This window comes from Bactrocera neohumeralis, chromosome 2 (genome assembly GCF_024586455.1).
Source record: "Bactrocera neohumeralis isolate Rockhampton chromosome 2, APGP_CSIRO_Bneo_wtdbg2-racon-allhic-juicebox.fasta_v2, whole genome shotgun sequence".
NCBI classification, from domain to species: Eukaryota; Metazoa; Arthropoda; class Insecta; order Diptera; family Tephritidae; genus Bactrocera; species Bactrocera neohumeralis.
In genome coordinates this window covers 24,460,802-24,481,106 of record NC_065919.1, presented here as the reverse complement: position 1 = coordinate 24,481,106, position 20,305 = coordinate 24,460,802, and the positions used below count along the sequence as shown (strand labels likewise).

Below are 20,305 nucleotides of genomic sequence, written 5' to 3'. Positions count from 1 at the left end.
GCAGTATGCTTAATTATTCTGCTCAAAGCGAAATGTTGTTGTCATTCTTGAAGTGATTTCGTGAAATGGTGGCCAGTTGACAGTGCGTGGCTGGATAAAAATCCACGTCAGTTACGATTACTTAGACCCGACAGCCGTGAGAACGGAAAGCAAAAAAGTTCAATGTATGACTATATCTTAATTAGAAGATTGTACCTAGCCCGCATATCGCACTTTGTTTTGTATAAGTTACAGTTGAAAAGACAGATAAATTGTTTCAGGCAAAACGCTATTTAATTTTTTTATAAAATGTTCTATTATCCTATTTTTTTATTAATCTAAACTTAGTCCAGGACATTCCAGTTTCTTAGTCATGAATGAATTGTATTACTAACTTCTCTATATTTCATATTTTGTATTCAAAGTGCTCAGTATTATCCAAAACCTCATATAGTTATTTAATAGAGGAAAATATTTTGATATATCAAATGACACATCAATTGCTGTCCAGCCTTTAAGAATACCGCTGGATAAAGACTTGAGGTGATAAATGAGTAATGAAAGTACTTAATATGTTCCTTATCACTATTGATTAACTGCAGAGGTTACTCCATGCGAGCGAGTAACAGCTTGAGTCTGCGATTTTAACAAAATCAGATTACCAAAAATATTAATTATGCAACTGCACTGTTAAATTGTAAAGATATACATCAATAATTCCAAGGTAAGATATTTCAAAAATGATCTGAAACTGTATGAGGAGAGTGCTTTAGTTTGTAAAATACGGGCATCTTTCTAAGAAGTACTGCAGTTCGATGAATTGTTAGGTCAAATATCTGTATACATATGTATAGTTATTTACAAAAACAATCTTACCTGTCTAATTACCCTAGAAATCTTGTGAAACTTAAATACAAATACAATTACAATTTTATAAAATCGTTTTTATTTATCTGTGTGTATATCATTAATTTTTTAACATATACAATTTTCATTTACTACTGAATTTAAGCATACTTACAATTTATACATTTTCGCACGAATATCAAATACACATATTTCGCATTATCTACATACATATAAACAGAGTAAGTAACCAAATTTTATCATTTAAAATGTACATTTAATTAAGTAACATGTTGCGGCTTTAAGTAGAGCAAAAATAAACTAATGAAATTATGTAACAGAATTGCACTACAACTTAAATTAGACTATCACTGATTTAAGAAGCAACGATATACACTAAATTTGATATTCGATAAATTTATGTGTACATATATACATACATATAAATGTTGTTGAAAATGTTACTGAAATATGTTTAACTGTACATTTATATAGCTCAACTATAATTAAAATTTTATAAAGTATTTTGTGTTTCAATATAGTTAGTAAACATGAGTGCGATCGTTGATCGCCTGTACATGCATACATATGTATATAATATTAATTAACTCAAAGCTATTTATTTTTCGTCATACGAAATTTGGCTTTACGTAACTGAACGGGTCCGTAACTTATTTGTATCCGGTCGAGGACTGACAGCTACAACATATTTTATGAGCCATTATTTTTATTGTCCGCTTGCAAATTCGCTGACGCAGATTTTACATTTTCGTCACCGTTAGTTTTGAAATATTTCGAATATTGCAGTTGCCGATTATTCTCATCGCCTTCCAACAAATTTTTGGCATCTGCGATATCTTTTTGAATGGCAGTAATAAGTTCTTCGAGTGATTCAAAATTACGTTCAGGGCGTAGGTAGCCAACGATACAAACTTTTAGGAAGTGTCCGTATAGATCGCCATCGAACTTATGTAGGATGTGTGTTTCCTAGAAAAATTAAGTAAAAACCGTTATGCATGTGTCTGCAGATATGTATGTATGTGTATACACAAATATATACATATTTTTATGTTAAAATAATTAGTTAATTTTTTTGCAGTGTGAATATTATCTCTGGCTATTTCAGAGTAATGCAGCGCAGAGCATTTTGCACTTATCATATGAGATGATGCATGCGAACCAATGACGACATAAGTATGTGTACATATGTATCTTCAAAAAAAGTATGTCAACGAACTACCTGTATTAATTTACAATTTGGTAGATAACTTATAACAGATGGCATCAGCAAAATAAACCGGCATTGATAAGGAATTAGGAAGAGAAATTGGCAATTGGTTTCCTATGGAACATATCTACCTACACAAATAGCCCAACTAAAATGTGTAACTATGCATGACTTAGCACATTTTTCAATATACGTTAGTATGTGCGTAGTTATGAAGCCGGTTGCGGTCCGAAGTAATTTGATACACAAAAACATATGAAATACACACTAATCACAATTTGCAATTAAATAATTACTATTCAAAATGATAGCAAACTTACATAAGTATAAAAAAAGCTAATACTAACAATATTTTAATATAATGTCTTATATTCGCTATATTTGCATAGCGAAAATTTTTGAATAAGAATATAATTGTTTCAAAGTTGTTGGTTGATTTGCTTAATGCAAAATACTAAATATCGCATGCTAAATATTATATATGGGAAAGGAAACATGATTAGGCGTCTAAAAAAAATCAACTTTTGAAATTACGAAGACCCTAATATGTATACATCAACACTCTCATTCACATCTGTATATGTAGATATGCACGTAGATTCCCGTAAAACCAAATAATAACTGAATTCTAATTTCCGACAAGCGTGTTGTTAAAGCCTAAGATCAGTTCATTTGTTTAGGATTTTACCCAGACAAACAGTGTGATGCGTAATTTTTATATAGCATGTAGATGAATCAAATTCATTCTATTTGTAATTTCAGTAAACAAATACATCACTTATATTTCCTGACTATTCCACATAATTACACTTTTCAGTGGCTTCAAGAAACTATTGACGTAATAGAAAAGCCTTTTGTACTCATCTAATTAAAAGAAACTATGAATTTAACGTTAATTTAGAAATGTATAAAATAACTTGTCATTTCAACACTTCTGATAAAATATTTGTAATTAAAAAAAAACATTGATAAAAAGAGAGTGAGAAACCTAGCTTACTATCTATGTATGTATGTACATATGTATGTAATTTCCGCAAGGAAATTTGTTATATGATGCAGAAAAATTATTATGTGATGAAATTTGATCGAACAATAGCAATTGTAGTAGTTTCGATGGGTGCTTCACTCCTAAATGTGTTCAACTAACAAGTGATGAACAAGCTATGTATTGTACAGATTCGAAAAAGCGGCAAAGTGTTTCTCGTGATACATACTTGCATGTAAACATATATATGTATGTATGTACAACATCTAAATGAAAGTACTTGATATATTTCCATGCTTTACAATTCAATAAAAATAAATTGAAGTATTGCTTTGATTAACTCACCATACTCTTCTCTTTATTGTCATAGTAGGGATTCGTTCCTATACTCATTACCATTTTATGCACATCACCATTGTCCACACTCGCCCAACCGTAGTATATGCCCAAAGTTATTTCGGCTGGTAGCGCTTTCACCACTTCCAGAGGAAAATTTGCTGTGTATGTTATATAAACGAAATTATTAAAGCAGTCAGCAAGAAAACAATGACATTGAGTTTTAAAGTAATTAAATAATTGGGAATGCCACGTTTAAAGCTCAAAGGAAAATAGCTTCAAAACCGCTAAAAATTCTACGTTGTTTTAATGTACCTGTTGGGATGCCAAGTTCTTTAGAACCGCGTCCGAAGCCGTGCACTATTTCTCCGCTGGTAAAAAATGGCAAGTGGTTGAGCATTTTGTTAATGAGGTTCTTTTGGTAGCTGGTAGTTTTTAAGTCACTTTTCTTGCTGTAATTGTGAGTATTAGTGGTTAAGCCACTTCGACTGCTCAGGAAACAAAGTTTTCGGGAAGTCGATAATAAACCTCTAACGCTTGTACAAATGTCAATTAATGATCGCGTAGGACACGCTGTTAGGTGGTGTAGTCGCATCAGAACTTCAAATCTAAATGATTTCATACACTTTGGAATGCTTTTTATATCTGATAGATTACATGCATGCTTATATGTATGAATGTTATATTTAGCATCTTGATTAGAGTACTCTTGTCTGTGCACGTATATAAACAATACACTTCATAGTTAATATAATAGATTTGCGGGAAATATATCTATCTAATAATCGCAAACACGAGACATGATTGTTGTTATCTTATTTATTATAATATTTATTCAATTTAGTTTCCTTCGAAATTTCTTTTGTTTTTAAATTTCGTTTGTTGTTGTCAAAAACATATGTTTCGAGCTTTCAACGAAAAGCTTATACATAGAACGTATATCATAGAGAAGATTCACGACGCAGAGTATGTTAAAATATTTTTGGGCAAATTGAACAAGATGAGCGTGTTTCACCACAGCCAGCTCGGAAGGAGGAATTTTAAGAGTGACGCTTTAACATAGCTGACCATTGAATAAAAATTATGCTCAAAACTATACATTGCTATTATAAACGTCTGTTTTTTTTTGCTTATATTTTTATACATTTATATGCAATCACATGTATTTATATGAAATTCGATTTTTTGATATACGTTCTCTGGCTTACGTTGATGTTATCACGCTCTTTACAACTATACACATTTTCTTATATTTTCTCTCGTTTGGCAACTCTAATTGAAAGCTGTCTGGAACAGCTGTTTATCATTGAAAAAACAGTAACAAGAGTTCATAAATATTATAAATAAGTGTAAACAAAAATAACTGTTTTATTAATTTTTAAATAAATCAGTAAAATCATCAATATATAAAACAATAAACTTGTAGCTGTCGAAATGAAATTGACTGACGTAGGACCCAAAATGTGTCGCGTATGCTTGACGCGTACTCCTAAGCTAAGATCCCTATATGAGCCATTGGACGAAGGCGAACAATCGCCGAATGAAATGCTGGCTCTAATTGCAGGCATTACACTGGAAGAGGTAGTTATCATTTTACATTTTTTGCAACGATATGATATTGAAAATTTAATTTCATGCTAGGCGGAGAACTATGAAACATTGCCGAAATGTATTTGTAAAAATTGCGAATTGTCACTTAGTTTGGCACACCAATTTCGAATTAAAGTTCTACATACACATCAGATAATTGAAGCCTATCGGCAACAAGATTTAAGTGTACACAAAATAGAGGAAAAATCAAATCAAACTCTTGACGCTCCTGTGAAAATTGAATTCGAAGACGTGGTCGACGAAAGCGCGGTCGTGGAAAATATTTACCTCAATGAAGAAATTTTAAGTAACAAAGAGATGAAAGTAGAAATGTTGGAAATGTCATTTTCCGACGTTGACGATATTAACATGGAAAACGAAGAGCAGGAAAATCTTGAAATAAATGAAGACGAATGCAAACCAGAGTACTTGGACGAATTTTATATTGAAAGTAATTTAGTAGCTAGCATGTCCGGAACAGAGTTACAACCTTTGGAAGTAAGTCCAGAAGATAAAAGCGGGAAAGAATTACCTGTTGTAGAGAATACCTCCGCAACTACAAGTAAATCAAACGAAGAATGTGATAATAAAGTAAGCTCTGATGTCGTAAAAGATAAAAATTTCCACACAAGAGGTCCCTATAAGAAAAGGATTATATCCAAGGAAAATAAAAAATATATATGTGATGTCTGCGGTAATATTTATGCGAAACGTGGTCGCATGACAGAACACAGACGACGGCATGACAAAGAGTTGCGTTACGCTTGCGAGTAAGTGCCTAAAAAATACTATATGTAAAAATATTTTCTAATTGAAACAATTTAAATTCTGCATTTTAGACTCTGCGATAAACGCTTTCATTTGCGCGAGCACTTGCGCAAACATATGTACCAGCATAAAGGTGGCAAGCCATTTAAATGTTCCTTCTGCAGTCGAACATTTTTCTATGAAAGTGTGAAGAAAGCACATGAGGCGTAAGCAAGAGCTGCACTAAATTCCAAACATTTTTTCATATGAAATTTTATTCTCAACAGCATACACAGCGGCGTCAAACCATACGTTTGTGATGTGTGCAATAAAGCTTTTGCATATCAACATGCGCTTGGTAAACACAAACTAATACATGCTGACGTCAAGTTTTATCACTGTGATTACTGTGACAAGGATTTTCGTTTGCAGCATCACCTGAAACAGCATAAAGAGACAAAGTCGCATCAAAGTGCCGTACGTGCTTATCATATGGGGGATGAAGAATATCAGGAAGAAATAAGTGAAGAACAAATATATGAAGATGCAGGATATGTGGAAGAGATATTTATATATCAGCAAGAAGGCTTCAAGGATCAAAATGTTATTGACGCGGCACCAACAAGTCTAAATCAATTAGTGGAACAGATAATGAATTAGTTTACAGATTTTAGGTATATAACTACTGTTTATTTATGTCAGCAGTCTTAATTTTAGAAATATAGTTATTAACTATTTAAACCAACATTAACTGGTGTTTCCGCTTATCAATTATTTGACGTGTTTATATGGCGAGAAAAGAGCGACGAAAATCGGCATCACATGAGCTACGATAGAAACCGATTTTTTTGCTGGTCATCTGTCGAAATCGTCGCATGCCTTCGTGTATCTCCTGCACACTAATGGGTCGCACCACCTCCATGCCTCGACCCTGTGTGACTTCGGGGCAAATGTGCAACATTGCCGGCGAAGCACCTGTCGACGTAATGCGACTGTACGGTTCCGTTACACGATTCTCCGAATTTAAGCGCGTCAATATAGCATAGTCTACAATCACTGCGATGGTTTCGTGAGCAAAATAGGCCAAAATATTCATTGTGGTTGTTGGTATGCGTAGATCTGGTGGCAAATCGAGAAAACGACGAAATTTATTTTTAATCTTTTCACCATGACGACAATAGAATGACGTCTTCCGCGCTTCATTGAATTCTAAATATTGTTGACCGGTTAGTATCTGCGAAATGCGGTCGGCACGAAAGAGTCTACGTGTGCGCTCTTCATCGTACAATTCTGGAACCTCTATGGCGAGCTCATCCTCAGATTCCTGTTGCTCTGTGTCATCCATAAAATCTTGTGGTCGCCCAGTGCGTATGCTCAAAAAGCGCTTTAATATCTTCATATCCTTTAAATGCTTGCGCATACGAGCTATTTTCACTGGATGATTACGCATTAAAAATTCAAAATCCGCTTGCGTTGGACATGGACTGTTCTTGCGACGCATAGCCACCAACGATGCCTCGTTGAACATGCCACGCAGTTGTTGTTGGAGTATATGTTCAACCAATTTGACACTTTCCATGCGTGGCTGATCGCTGTCTCCAAAGCTACGCATAATATCCGAAATTTCAGGCAGCAATGTGACGGGCGCATCATCAGCTGCAGTGCCAGCTGCAAGTCCACTTGCTATGCCAGCTGCGCTGCTGGTGCTGCTATTGGAGAGCTGATGCTGCAATGCATGTGGAGAGGCGATAGTCTGTGGCTGCTGTTGCAAAAGTAAAGTTGGTGTTGTAGTTCCACTGCCATCTGAATTGGTGCTGGCGGAAGCTGCACTGAAGCTTGTTGAGTTTTGACGTGCCGGCCTTTTGTTGTTGTAATTCATTTTTGTATTTCACTATAAACTACTTCTGATAAATAAATAAATTTGTTTACACTTAATGCGAAACTGTGCGAAACTTTTGTGAAATGTTGGTATAATAGACAGAGAGAGAAAAAAAAAGGACAGGGTTGTTATTTGACGAGCAGCTGTTCAGCGGCTTTTCATAGTTCAGTGTTGCTTTTCAGAGTACTAAAATGACATTTGTATGACATATTATATTTTTACTAACAGATTACTAGAAAAAATGCTTGTTTACCTATTTTTAGACTTAAAATGTGAGGCAATGGACAGTGATAAAAAAATAGATGAAATTTCTCTTTTATTTATTTATATTTACCGTTTTGAATTGTTACTATTATTTCACTTGTGTTTTTTTCTTCGAATTGTCCACATTTCGGTTTGCTGCATAAGTCTTTTGTGTTCTGCGATTTTTTCCAGGATCATTTCGAAAATATCATGATAGTATATGGAATCCTGTGGCCAAATAAGCCGACGACAGCAAGTTTTGAACTTGTTTTTATTTAAGAATGAGGAAAAATGCCTCCTAAAACAATGGTTGTTTTGAAGAAGATCTACACATAATAGTAATCCAACTAATATTGGATTATAATTGTATTGTCTAAGAGCGGAGTATTTCGTATGGCTCAATTTTCCACGAAAAAAGTTTATGAAAATGGACTGCTTATGACTCGAATGGATCCTGATCCTCTTTGTGGGGGCTGAAATTATGGTCATACGTGAAAAAAAATTAAAAAATTTTCGAAAACGTTCGAATTTACCCAGGCCGAATTTGTTTTTATATTTCGAGGAGTTCAAAATACACATATGTATGTACATTCAAAATCTCTAATAAGATTAGATTAGATACTTCGGATTACAGAAAGTAGGCTGTGCAACATAACGAAATCCTTTCACGAAGTTTCTGCAGTGATGCAGTCTTAAAAATCATCCTTGCAGTTATTTTCTTGGAGCGGAGCCGCTTTTCATGAACATCAAGCGCACATTTCTAGTTTAAGTCGACGAAATAGAACATTTTATCAACCAAACTATGGGCGCCACTTCAGCCAAGCACTGAACGCCATTTACAGTGGAGCTGTTAATATCTTTACTCCCTCCTTTCCAGTGAATTGCGTCCTGGGAAATCAACCACCATGCAAAGCACCCGAGAAGCTCGGGTTGTCACGCGAATCTAGAGTGACTCTCGCACAACTGCATTCTGGATACTTTAGCAGGTTAAGCTCATTCTTTTCCAACGAACATTCTTTTCCAAAACGAACTCAACTTACTAAAGCTATGACCTGCATGTAACGGGTTCCTGCATTATTCTAACCACGTCTTTGCATGGAAGTAACTAACCTAACAGACCTTTTACTATGATCCGATCCCACCGAAACAGCGTATCCTGCACCTTCCGTTAAGGGATCTCAATGAAAATTAACTGGCGCCTTTCCACCCAAACAGGGTCTGGATATCCGTTACAACAACAACCACAAAACCGTTACGTCACTGTAAATTATTGAAAAAAGGAGATTTTGGAAGTATACATGGAACTGAGGAAAATGAAGCCTTCACCAACTCCAACACACTGCTAACGAACACAATGGGCTGCTTGATGGCTTAAGTGCACCTGTGCACCTCTCCGTCCGCCGTTGCTGCGAACCACTCAAACAAGGCAAGAATAGCCATATCTTTTATCTGCATCATCTCCGCAATTTCAGAGAAGAATACCGCGGGTTTTCACATTTCAAATTTGTCTGTGAGCGACCTTGAAAAGAGTTCACAACGATGTTTGTTGGTTGCTGTCTACCTAGATAATCGGCGGCGGTGTCGTAAAACGAACGAAGTGGCCAACGCATAGCGACAAAAGAACATTATGTGCTTTTATTCAAGCCCGCGGAGTGCAGCTGAGGTTGAGGCGGGACAGTCGACACCGCAACCAAACCACACAGTGCATCCGATGCCTATTAACCGTGAAGCTACTGCCAAAGAGATGGCAAATAAATGTGCAAGTGCATCATCCGTTGTTCAGTTGCTGTTGTTGCTTTTGTTGCAGTTCTGTGGTGACGACGCAAAACCAGTTTGAAATCTATTCAAAAGAACTGCGGTCAGCGCAGCGACAACGGCGAATTCTTTTGCTTTGCAAAGTCAACGCGCATTGCAATCGCGTCTATAACTGCATGTACATGTTAGTGTATGTGTGTGTGTGTTTTGTTGTTCCTGTTAACCTTTCGATTTTAGCCCATTTGTACTGGAAACTTACAGCGGCCGATCGCTGACTGCGAATATGAAAGGGAGTTGAATGCACTTTTGGCCACCTTTTACTTTTTTCCTTCACTTTTTGCTCGTTCACAGGGAGATCTTGTTGTTGTTGTTGTTGCTCTAGGGACACATGTTTAGAAAGGAAGAATATTAAGTGGATGTGCATAGTTGAATTGGCCGCTCGAAGGCTAGTCTGGCAGCAAAAAAAAAAAACAAATGTGTAAATAAAGGCTCCGATTTTACCAAGCTGAGATAGTATTCCAGAGCAACGGAATTTTGTTTCATGTTTTCGGTTTTTATTAAAAAAATTTTTAGATCCGTAATTACTCCGGGTCACTGTCTGTCTGTCTGACCGCCCGTCCGTGCAAGCTGTAACTTGAGTAAAAATCAAGATATCTTGATGAAGCTTGGTACACGTGTTCCTTAGCAAAAAAGTGGCAGAGTTCGTAGCTCGGTAACATATACATAGAACTGTAATTAGGCACAGGGGATCAAAGTAGCAGGGGAAACCTGTCTTCGACATTCGGTTCTACTTATGCTGAAGAAATGGACTTCATAAGGTGCTAATAGAAGCTTAGTTTATGCTGATAGAAATCCACGAATATAATAATCCACTTAAATTGAAGTAATATTCCCCTAATATCCGACGAATCACGCTTTCAAATACACCGGGCATTCCGGAAAGTGAAATGGTCGGTGAGATTGCCAAAAACGACATACACTTGGCTACCGAACCAGTTCATGAAATACACAAGTCGCTAAAAACGATACGTAATGAAATTTCTAAAGGTGCTGACAGACGGATCAGGGTGAGATGGAATGCCTTAGGGGCCGAATCGACAAGATCACGTGAAATGAAGCGGAAACGTAAGCTTTCTATTCACACGATTTTGCAAAGACTACAGAAAGGTAGTTGACCTAGTCAAAGGTTACAGATTATAGGCATGAGAGAGACGCTATAAACCTCTGCTCCCATCTACTTTCAACCGGCCTTATCTATAGCTCGGCTTAGATATCTAGGAGTTTCGCATTTCAAGGGATTGAATGAAGTATTAAATTAGATATCAAACGTAAGCTGGACGTCTGTCTGGCTTTCCAAAGGGCACGGAGTGACAGCCGGCAAATATAATAAAACCTATTCAAAAATATTATAAATATAACAAATGCCTCTGATGTTGCTATTTCGTCACACAGACAGAGTTTAAAACTGGTTACATAATCGGTTTTTTTAAGTTAACCTAATAAGCCATATTTAAAAGCTTTTCTTCGATAAAAGTCAACAACCAAACCAGGCGGCTTAAAATGTAATTAGTGTTCATAGCCCTGATGCTGAAACAGTCGATCCTGCGCAATTCTGATTCCGTTGATTTCGTTTCGGTAATTTTGATAGCAAAGATACACCACGCTTTGGATGGTCAATTGTCCAAAATAGCGATAAAGTAGTGAAAATCGTCAAGTCCGACTATCATTTAAGCACTGTTTCGATTGTCCAGAAGCTAAGCATTGCAAAAAAAACCGTTTGGAACGATTCTCGAATTTAGTAACGCAAAAAATTCCCGGGGGCTGAATTTTCATCTGCGAATCGATGTTGAATCGCCACAAAAATCGATCAAGGTTTCGCTCTGGGTTTGATGTGATTGCCATGGAATCATCTACTTTCGGACCAGTACTGTCGAAAAGTGCACCGTCTGAAGGTAGTTATCGTCTAGAACCGGTCAGTAGGAGCGGAATTGTTTTTCATCAGCACAACACCAGGCCACACATCGCTAGTGTCGTGTCAGAAACCCCGCGCTTGGTTCAGAGTTATTATGAGTTCACCTCATAGCCTGGACATGGCATTAAGTGAGCACTGCCTGTTTCGGTCAATGACAAATGATTTTCATAGTGAAAAATTGGCGCAAGAGCAGCTTGTGAAAACCGACTGTCAGCATTTTTTTGACAATAGAGACGAATGTTTCTTTGAAAGTGTCATTATGAAAATAACTTCAAATACGCAGCTAATGAACATAACGTTGCATATATGACCAATGACTGGAATGCAAAAATAATTTTTTTAATAGATTTTGTATAATATCCTAACATAAACTGACCTAAGCCTAACTTAACTCAATGTAACTTATCTGCATTGAACTGAAGCTATTTTAAGCTAACCTCACCTCATCTAACTTAACCTCACTTCATATAACCTAACTGAACTTTAATCGCAACATTCTCGTTAACGATTTCAATATTAAATTATTCGAATTTTGATTGAGCTTTCTCTAACCATTTTGGTGTGAAAATTAGTTTTTCATACTAGTTTACAGGTTTTTATTTCAAGTCCGCAGTTTACATGGCAAATATTTGCATTTTGTGGTAATATATTTGCAGTGATTTTATCTATGTGTGTTTTGTACGTATATACAAGTGTATATGTGCCTGCGTATACGTCAATAAATGCGGTAAATTAAAATATAAATAATTATGTTACTAAGCAAATATATACATATTATGGACATACACTAGGCGTCAAATGGAAGTATAAATATTGGGTAGTCTCGAAAAGTCCTTTCGTATTTTGTTTGCACCATACCATATACATACTTGTAGTGTTAGAAAGGTGAGATTTTAACAAAAAAGCTTAAACATCAAAGTTACAGCTGTTCAAAAATGAGTGAAAATAATGAAAAAATTCGCTATATTTTAAAATTTTTGTATAAAAAAGGGAAGAATGCCAGGCAAGCCACCAATGAAATTTGTGAAGTTTACGGAGACAAAGCTGTATCAGGTCGTGTAGCACAACAATGGTTCGCTTCCGTTCTGGAAATTTCGATGTGAAAGATGCACCTCGTTGTGGTCGACCTATCGTTAAAAAAGTCGATGAAATTATGAAAAAGATTGACCAGAACCGTCACATAAGCAGCCATGACATCGCTAAGGATCTAAACATTCATCATCAAACGGTTTTGAACTACATATTTAAAAGGCTGGCTACAAAAAGAAACTCGATGTTTGGGTACTACATGAATTGTCTGTGAAAAATTTAATGAACCGAATTAACATCTGCGATTCTTTGCTGAAACGAAATGAAATCGAACCATTTCTGAAGCGAATGGTAACAAGAGACGAAAAGTGGATCAAATATGACAATAATGTGCGAAAAAGATCATGGTACAAGCGTGGTGAAGCTCAACAAATGTTCGCAAAGCCAGGATTGACGCCTCGAAAGATTATGCTGAGTTTCTGGTGGGATTGGAAAGAAATCATCCATTATGAGCTGCTCCAGCCTGGTCGAAGGATTGATTCTACATTTTACTGTCAACAAATCATTAGATAGAAGCAAGCAATCGAAAAAAACAGGCAAAACAGATCAGCAGAAAGGGCTTCGTCTTCCATCAGGACAACGCTAGACCACGCACATCTTTGATGACTCTGCAAAAAACTGGGAGAGCTTGGCTGGGCAGTTTTGATGTATCCACCATACGAGTATAGCTCTGACCTTGCACCACCGGACTAACTTTTGTTTCGGTCAATGCAGAACTCCCTTAATGAAGTAAAGTTGGTTTCAAGAGAAGCCTGTGAAAATTACTTTTCGCAGTTTTTCGCCTAGAAACCAGACAAGTTTTACACTGATGGAATAATGTCTCTAGCGGAGAAATGGCAAAAAGTGGTCGACCAAAATGGTACATATTTGGTTCATTAAAGTTCAAAATAAATATAAAAAAATAAGTTGAAGTTTGATTAAAAATACGAAAAGACTACCAAATATTAAGTGAATTTCTGTTATGGTGAATATTTTTTGTTCTGTTCTTAGCAAAAAATACGGAAAACTGAAGAAATTCGGAACTTCATTGTAGAAGGTGGAAAGATGGATGAAACGTATCAAAAAAAAAAAAAAATGTCTCAAAAATATTACATTTCGTTGGGAGTGGCAAGAAAGATTTTTGCAAAACTTCAACAAAAGGAATACATGGAAGACTCAATACGTTGGAGATCTAAAGCCAAAAATTTCCATACACACAACAAAAGTTGCTGAAATTTCATCGATGGAGTTGAACGAAAGTTTTGGTTTGGATGTTTCCATTAATACAATTAATACTGGTTTTATAAACTATGTCGCAAAAACGACCTTTGATTTCCATTAGGAATAGGACATAAAAAAACACTACAGTTCGCAAAACAATACATATCTAAATATGTCAAGTACATTTTGGGATAAAGTAATTTGGTCCGCTGAATCGAAATTCGCGCTAAGGAGCTCAAAAAAGCGTGAGCGAGTGTGGTGTAAACCCTCTGATCGCTTAAAACCACAGTGCTTACAATCATCAGTGAGGAGCTTCTCTTATGGTTTCGGGCTGTTTTTTTTCAAAATTTAGTGTAGATAGTTTAGTTAAAATCCTTGGATGAATGACGGCTGCTTCATATGTTGACATTCTTAGGAAAATGCGAGACAAACATCGTGACAAACTTAATATACCCTGTTCAGGGTATAAAAATGAATTTGGGATCGTTTATATTCCGAAAGCTTCTTAAATATATTTTTGATAATTAATTGGCGATTTTTTCTCACCGATATATATTTTTTTTATAAAGAGGTTTTGGTAAAAATTGTTCGATGTTTTTTAGAAACCGCCATTTTGTCAAACAATTTTATTTTTCTGGAAAATTCGCTTTTTTTGGCCTTCTAACTATATATAACCCGGGTTTAAAAAACCCAATTTTTTTGCCTTCTTAAATTCTACAACACCTCTATTATCCTAAATTTTCAATTTGATCCGAGTAATAGTTTCGGAGATACAGTCTTGAGAACTTGTACATTCGAAGCTGGTAAACTAAGTGCACCGTCTTTAGACGCGTTTTTCTCGAAACTGTGTTTTTGAGATCTCGAGAACTACTCCAGTGATCTTTATAAAATTTTACGCGGTCTTTGATAAAATATTATTAAATACATGTACGAAGGATTTTTTACGATTACAACTATTTGAAAAAAAATGTCGCGAAATTTTCAGCGAAATTTCAATTTTTTGTGTAAAAATGTCCGTTAAAAATCCTATTTTCAGATTTATTTCCTTCGTCCAAGTTCTAAGTTAAGGTTTTAACAAAGACACGTATTTTTGTACCCTGAACAGGGTATATTAAGTTTGTCACGTGGTTTGTAACACCCAGAAGTAAGCGTCGGAGACCCTATAAAGTACATATATGTATATAATGGGTTGTCAAAAAAGTCTTGCGGTATTTTTATTGAATTTTTTTTATTGAAATTGAAATGAATTTTTGATGACTCATGTCCAGCTCTTGACCGATGCTACGGCTGCTACTATGCCGGTCTCTTTCGACCAATTCAGCGATTTTATCGCAATTTTCGACGACAGGCCTTCCGGAGCGTGGCGCATCTTCGACCACCTCTACACCAGTTTTTGAAACCATCGTTGTGCGGTGGAAATGAAAGCTGTGTCGGGTCCTTAAACTGCACAAAATTTTTATGGGGTCCTGAGATACATTTTTGCCTTTATCGTAGTAGTACTGTAAAATATGCCGTATTTTCTCTTTATTTTGTTCCATGTTTGCGGCGCTATAACTCAAGAACGACTTAAAAGAAACAACAATCAATCAAACACGTGTTAGCGCGTGAAATGAGCTTTCCAAAAAGGTTTAGCATGACCCGATGCGACGAATAAAACTAGAACTACGCGCTTTCAGCGCCAACTAACGAAAATACCGCAAGACTTTTTTGACAACCCCTTAAAAATGATCAGTATGTTGAGCTGAGTCGATTTAGCCATGTCCGTTTGTCTGTCTGTCCGTCCGTCCGTCTGTCCGTATATATACGAACTAGTCCCTTTTTTCGATTACAAATATTAAGATATAGTTTTGAAATGTCGCCATATAAACTGAACGATCGAAATCAAGTTCTTGTATGGAAAACTTTCACATTTGACAATGTATCTTGAAATTTAGATTATTTTCTAAAAATGTAATCTCCGAAAAAAATTGTTCAGATCGGCTCACTATAGCATTTAGCTTCCATACAAACTGGACACATAGTTACTAAAATAAATGCACTTGTGAAGCTTCCGTGCAGCCGAAGCTAACATTTTTTCTTGTTTCACTTTAGATGATCATGTGAGGAGTCACCAGAAATGGCCTAGTTTAAAATATTTTTTTCCAACAATTTCAGAATTTCTTTGTATGTATGTTAAAAACAATAAAATCTTCTTATAAAATATTTCATCTGTGAAGTTTATACTTTCATTTGAGGCCTAGTGTATGTGCATAGATGCGATATGCACACAAAATTTAATGCAAACACACACAAACACACAACTGGTTACACGATACAAAGTTAAATTTAATTCACTTATTTAATGTAAATTTTGCAAAACAAATAAAGCGTGAATTTCTCGCTGCAAGCCACCAAATCGCACACATTGCGGGTGTGTATGTGGCATACACGTGCTCTACAAGCGGCTTGCCAGCGCTTCGGCGCACTCCAGCGAGCCAGTGCCAGCGGCTGCGGAGGCACGTAGTACGTGTCCGATCGGTGTTGCAAGATTAAAAATGTGCCAAATATAATGAAATTTTAATGTACAAATGTGCGAAAAACAACAGCAACAACAACAAATATAATATTAGAAGCAGTAACAGCAATTACAGCAACAATTGCTAAAGCACTAACAGCCTTAAAGTAATTTGTTCACCAAATAACAACAAAAACTTCAACAACAACAACTACAACAACTAATACAACAATAACAACAACAACAACAAAACACTTACAACAATACCAAATACGGTGATAAAAAGTTAGAAATTTTTTTCGAAATCATAACAACTGCAACAACCACAACAAACCCAACTACAACAACAATATCAAATATAGCGATGAAAATTATGGATTTTTTTCACCATACAATGCAAACAAGCAAGGAAACGTTGGAAATTTATAATTCTTAAAATCAACAAACCGTGGGCGTGCGCGCAAGGGGGCCGGGGGTGACGAAGCGAACGCCAGGCCCGCAGGTTAAGATGCGCCACACGCTGCACTGCATATTAATGACCTTGCCCGTATCAAATATGTACATACATACATATGTATATAGTATACATACATATATGTGTAACAGCCAGCCGCCGACTCACAGTGCCCTCCGTGTCCCGGCCGCAGCGCCGGTTGGCCGGCAGTAAGCGCAACTCCCACAGGGAATTTACGTGGTTTGTTTGAATTTCTTTACGTTTACCTTTTATCCCCCAACATTTTGCGCTATTTGCAGCCAAATGTTGGTGTGTGTGCGTGTGTGCGGTAGAACTTCCAAAAGACGCAAAAAAGGTTGCTTTCGTGATTTTTCGGCTTCTGCAGAAATGCCGGCCGCAAAAGTGAATAAAAATGTCACGCTCGAGCACTTTAAATCATTGCATATTGGCTGACAAGCGTTCCGAAGTGATTGAATACAAAGCAATAAAGAAACAAAAGTAACAACAACAGCAAATAAAACGGTAACAAATGCTGACCAAACGGCGAGTTTGATATTCGAGCGTTTGTCTCGAGTGTTGAAAAGAATCTTTTGGCACACAGAAAAAAAAACAACAAATACATAAACTTGTACAAAAACAAGAAAAACACTTTTAAATGATTTTATTGAATTTTGGTGAATTTGTTGCTATTAAAGAAGTCGTCTATCGCTTTTCGTAATGATAATGTAACCCAATTCTGCGGATCTAGTGAGCGATTGCGCTGTTAGTATTTAGTTAGCCTCTCTTATGCGTATCTGGATTGGACACTAAGGGAATACCAATGTCTAGTCTAGAAATTTGAAAAAAATCTTATTCATATTCTTGTAATTTCTCCGTCTTTTTTATTGGCGTAGATACCGCTTACGTGGTTATAGCCGAGTTTATAACAGCGCGCCAGTTGTTCTTCCTTTTCACTGTTTGGCACCAATTGGAGATTCCAAGAGTAGCCAGGTCCTTCTCGACTTAGTCTTTCCAACGGAGTACAGAACTTTCTTTTCCCCTGCTTCTCCCGGCGGGTACTGCGTCCAATATTCTCAGAGCTGGAGTGTTTTCGTCCATCCGGACAACATGACCTAGCCAGCGTAGCCGCTGTCTTTTAATTTTCTGAACTATGTCAATGTCGTCGTATATCTCGTACAGCTCATCGTTTCATCGAATGCGATATTCGCCGCGGCTAACGCGCAAAGGACCATAAATCTTCCGCAGAACCGTTCTCTCGAAAACTCGCACCATATAGCAGGACGGGAATTATGAGCGACTTATAGAGTTTGGCTTTTGTTCGTCGAGAGAGGACTTTACTTTTCAATTGCCTACTCAGTCCGAAGTAGCACTTGTTGGCAAGAGCAATCCTGCGTTGGATTTCCAGGCTGACATTGTTGTTGGTGTTAATACTGGTTCCTAAATAGACGAAATTATCTACGACTTCAAAGTTATGACTGTCAACAGTGACGTGAGAGCCAAGTCGCGAGTGCGACGACTGTTTGTTTGATGACAGGAGATATTTCGTCTTGCCCTCGTTCACTGCCAGACCCATTTTCTGTGCTTCCTTATCCAGCCTGGAGAAAGCAGAACTAACGACGCGGTTGTTGAGGCCGATGATATCAATATCATCGGCATACGCCAGCAGCTGTACACTCTTATAAAAGATTGTACCTGCTCGATTAAGTTCTGCAGCTTGAATAATTTTCTCCAGCAGCAGATTGAAGAAGTTGCACGATAGGGAGTCGCCTTGTCTGAAACCACGTTTGGTATTGAACGGCTCGGAGAGGTCCTTCCCGATTCTGACGGAGCTTTTGGTGTTGCTCAACGTCAGCTTACACAGCCGTATTAGTTTTGCGGGGATAAAGGCAGCTCCTTTTCGTGCTGTCGAAAGCAGCTTTGAAATCGACGAAGAGGTGGTGTGTGTCGATTTTCCTTTCACGGGTCTTTTCCAAGATTTGGCGCATTGTGAATATCTGGTCGATTGTTGATTTTCCAGGTCTAAAGCCGCACTGATAAGGTCCAATCAGTTTGTTGACGGTGGGCTTTAATCTTTCACACAATACGCTCGATAGGACCTTATGCGCGATGTTGAGGAGGCTTATCCCACGGTAGTTGGCGCAGATTGTAGGGTCTCCCTTTTTGTGGATTAGGCATAGCACACTTAAATTCCAATCGTTGGGCATGCTTTCGTCCGACCATATTTTACAAAGAAGCTGATGCATGCTCCTTATCAGTTCTTCGCCGCCGTGTTTGAATAGCTGGGTCGGCAATGCATCGGCCCCCGCCGCTTTGCTGTTCTTCAGATGAGTAATTGCTATTCGAACTTCTTCATGGTCGGGCAATGGAATGTCTACTCCATCGTCATCGATTGGGGAATCGGGTTCGCCTTCTCCTGGCGTTGAGTGTTCACTGCCATTCAGCAGGCTGGAGAAGCGTTTCCTCCATAATTTAAGTATGCTCTGGGCATCGGTCACTAGATCACCTTTAGGGGTTCTACAAGAGTATGCTCCGGTCTTGAAACCTTCTGTAAGCCGCCGCATTTTTTCGTAGAATTTTCGAGCATTACCCCTGTCGGCGAGCTTATCAAGCTCTTCGTACTCACGCATTTCAGCCTCTTTCTTTTTCTATCCCATCCCGCACGTGTTGTGGTCGATCGTAACGTTGCGAGGTAGGCAGCCTGTTTTCTCTCCGCTGTGACACGGCACTCCTCGTCGTACCAGCTGTTCTTTTGCATTTTCCGAAAACCAATGGCTTCGGTTGCAGCTGTACGTAAGGAATTTGAAATGCCGTCCCACAGTTCCCTTATACCAAGTTGTTGACGAGTGCTCTTGGAGAGCAGGAGTGCAAGCCGAGTAGAAAATCGTTCGGCTGTCTGTTGTGATTGCAGCTTCTCGACGTCGAACCTTCCTTATGTTTGTTGGCGTGCGTTTTTTGCTGCACAGAGGCGGGTGCGAATCTTGACTGCAACAAGATAGTGGTCCGAGTCGATGTTAGGACCTCGGAGCGCACGCACATCTAAAACACTGGAGACATGTCTTCCGTCTATCACAACATGATCGATCTGGTTGGTAGTTTTTCGATCCGGAGACAGCTAGGTAGCTTGATGAATCTTCTTATGCTGGAATCTAGTACTACAGATAACCATGTTTCGGGACCCGGCGAAGTCATCCAGCCTCAACCCATTTGGGGAAGTTTCGTCGCGGAGGCTGAATTTACCGACCGTAGTGCAAAAGATACCTTCTTTGCCCACCCTGGCGTTAAAGTCGCCAAGCACGATTTTGACATCGTGGCGGGGACAGCTCTCATAAGTGCGCTCCAAGCGCTCATAGAAGGCATCTTTGGTCACCTCGTCCTTCTCTTCCGTCGGGATAAAACTACTATTGATGAAAATGAGTAGGTGCAAGTTCGTACACGATTTAAAAGGCAAATATGATCGCAACTGACGAAAAACGGTTCTTACAACCGAATATTTTAGTGGTGTTTTCAA

The 20,305-nt window shown here is 37.6% G+C and overlaps 3 protein-coding genes across 3 annotated transcripts; 1 reads left to right on the top strand and 2 right to left on the bottom strand.

The window, feature by feature from the left end:
- Positions 1 to 927: 927 nt before the first annotated feature.
- LOC126761152 (putative riboflavin kinase) lies at positions 928 to 4,223 on the bottom strand. The gene is made up of 3 exons (XM_050477111.1): positions 3,690 to 4,223; positions 3,384 to 3,535; positions 928 to 1,812 (listed from the first exon to the last, which is right to left on the bottom strand). Exons 1-3 carry the CDS (start codon positions 3,994 to 3,996, stop codon positions 1,537 to 1,539), a joined length of 735 nt encoding a protein of 244 aa, XP_050333068.1. The 5' UTR covers positions 3,997 to 4,223; the 3' UTR covers positions 928 to 1,536.
- A 466-nt stretch (positions 4,224 to 4,689) lies between these two features.
- On the top strand, positions 4,690 to 6,456 carry LOC126760239 (zinc finger and SCAN domain-containing protein 23-like). Its single transcript, XM_050475725.1, has 4 exons — positions 4,690 to 4,955; positions 5,016 to 5,734; positions 5,804 to 5,938; positions 5,999 to 6,456. Exons 1-4 carry the CDS (start codon positions 4,809 to 4,811, stop codon positions 6,369 to 6,371), a joined length of 1,374 nt encoding a protein of 457 aa, XP_050331682.1. The 5' UTR covers positions 4,690 to 4,808; the 3' UTR covers positions 6,372 to 6,456.
- LOC126760248 (transcription initiation protein SPT3 homolog) lies at positions 6,380 to 7,680 on the bottom strand. The gene has a single exon (XM_050475736.1). It carries the CDS (start codon positions 7,588 to 7,590, stop codon positions 6,496 to 6,498), a length of 1,095 nt encoding a protein of 364 aa, XP_050331693.1. The 5' UTR covers positions 7,591 to 7,680; the 3' UTR covers positions 6,380 to 6,495.
- Between the last annotated feature and the right edge of the window lie 12,625 nt (positions 7,681 to 20,305).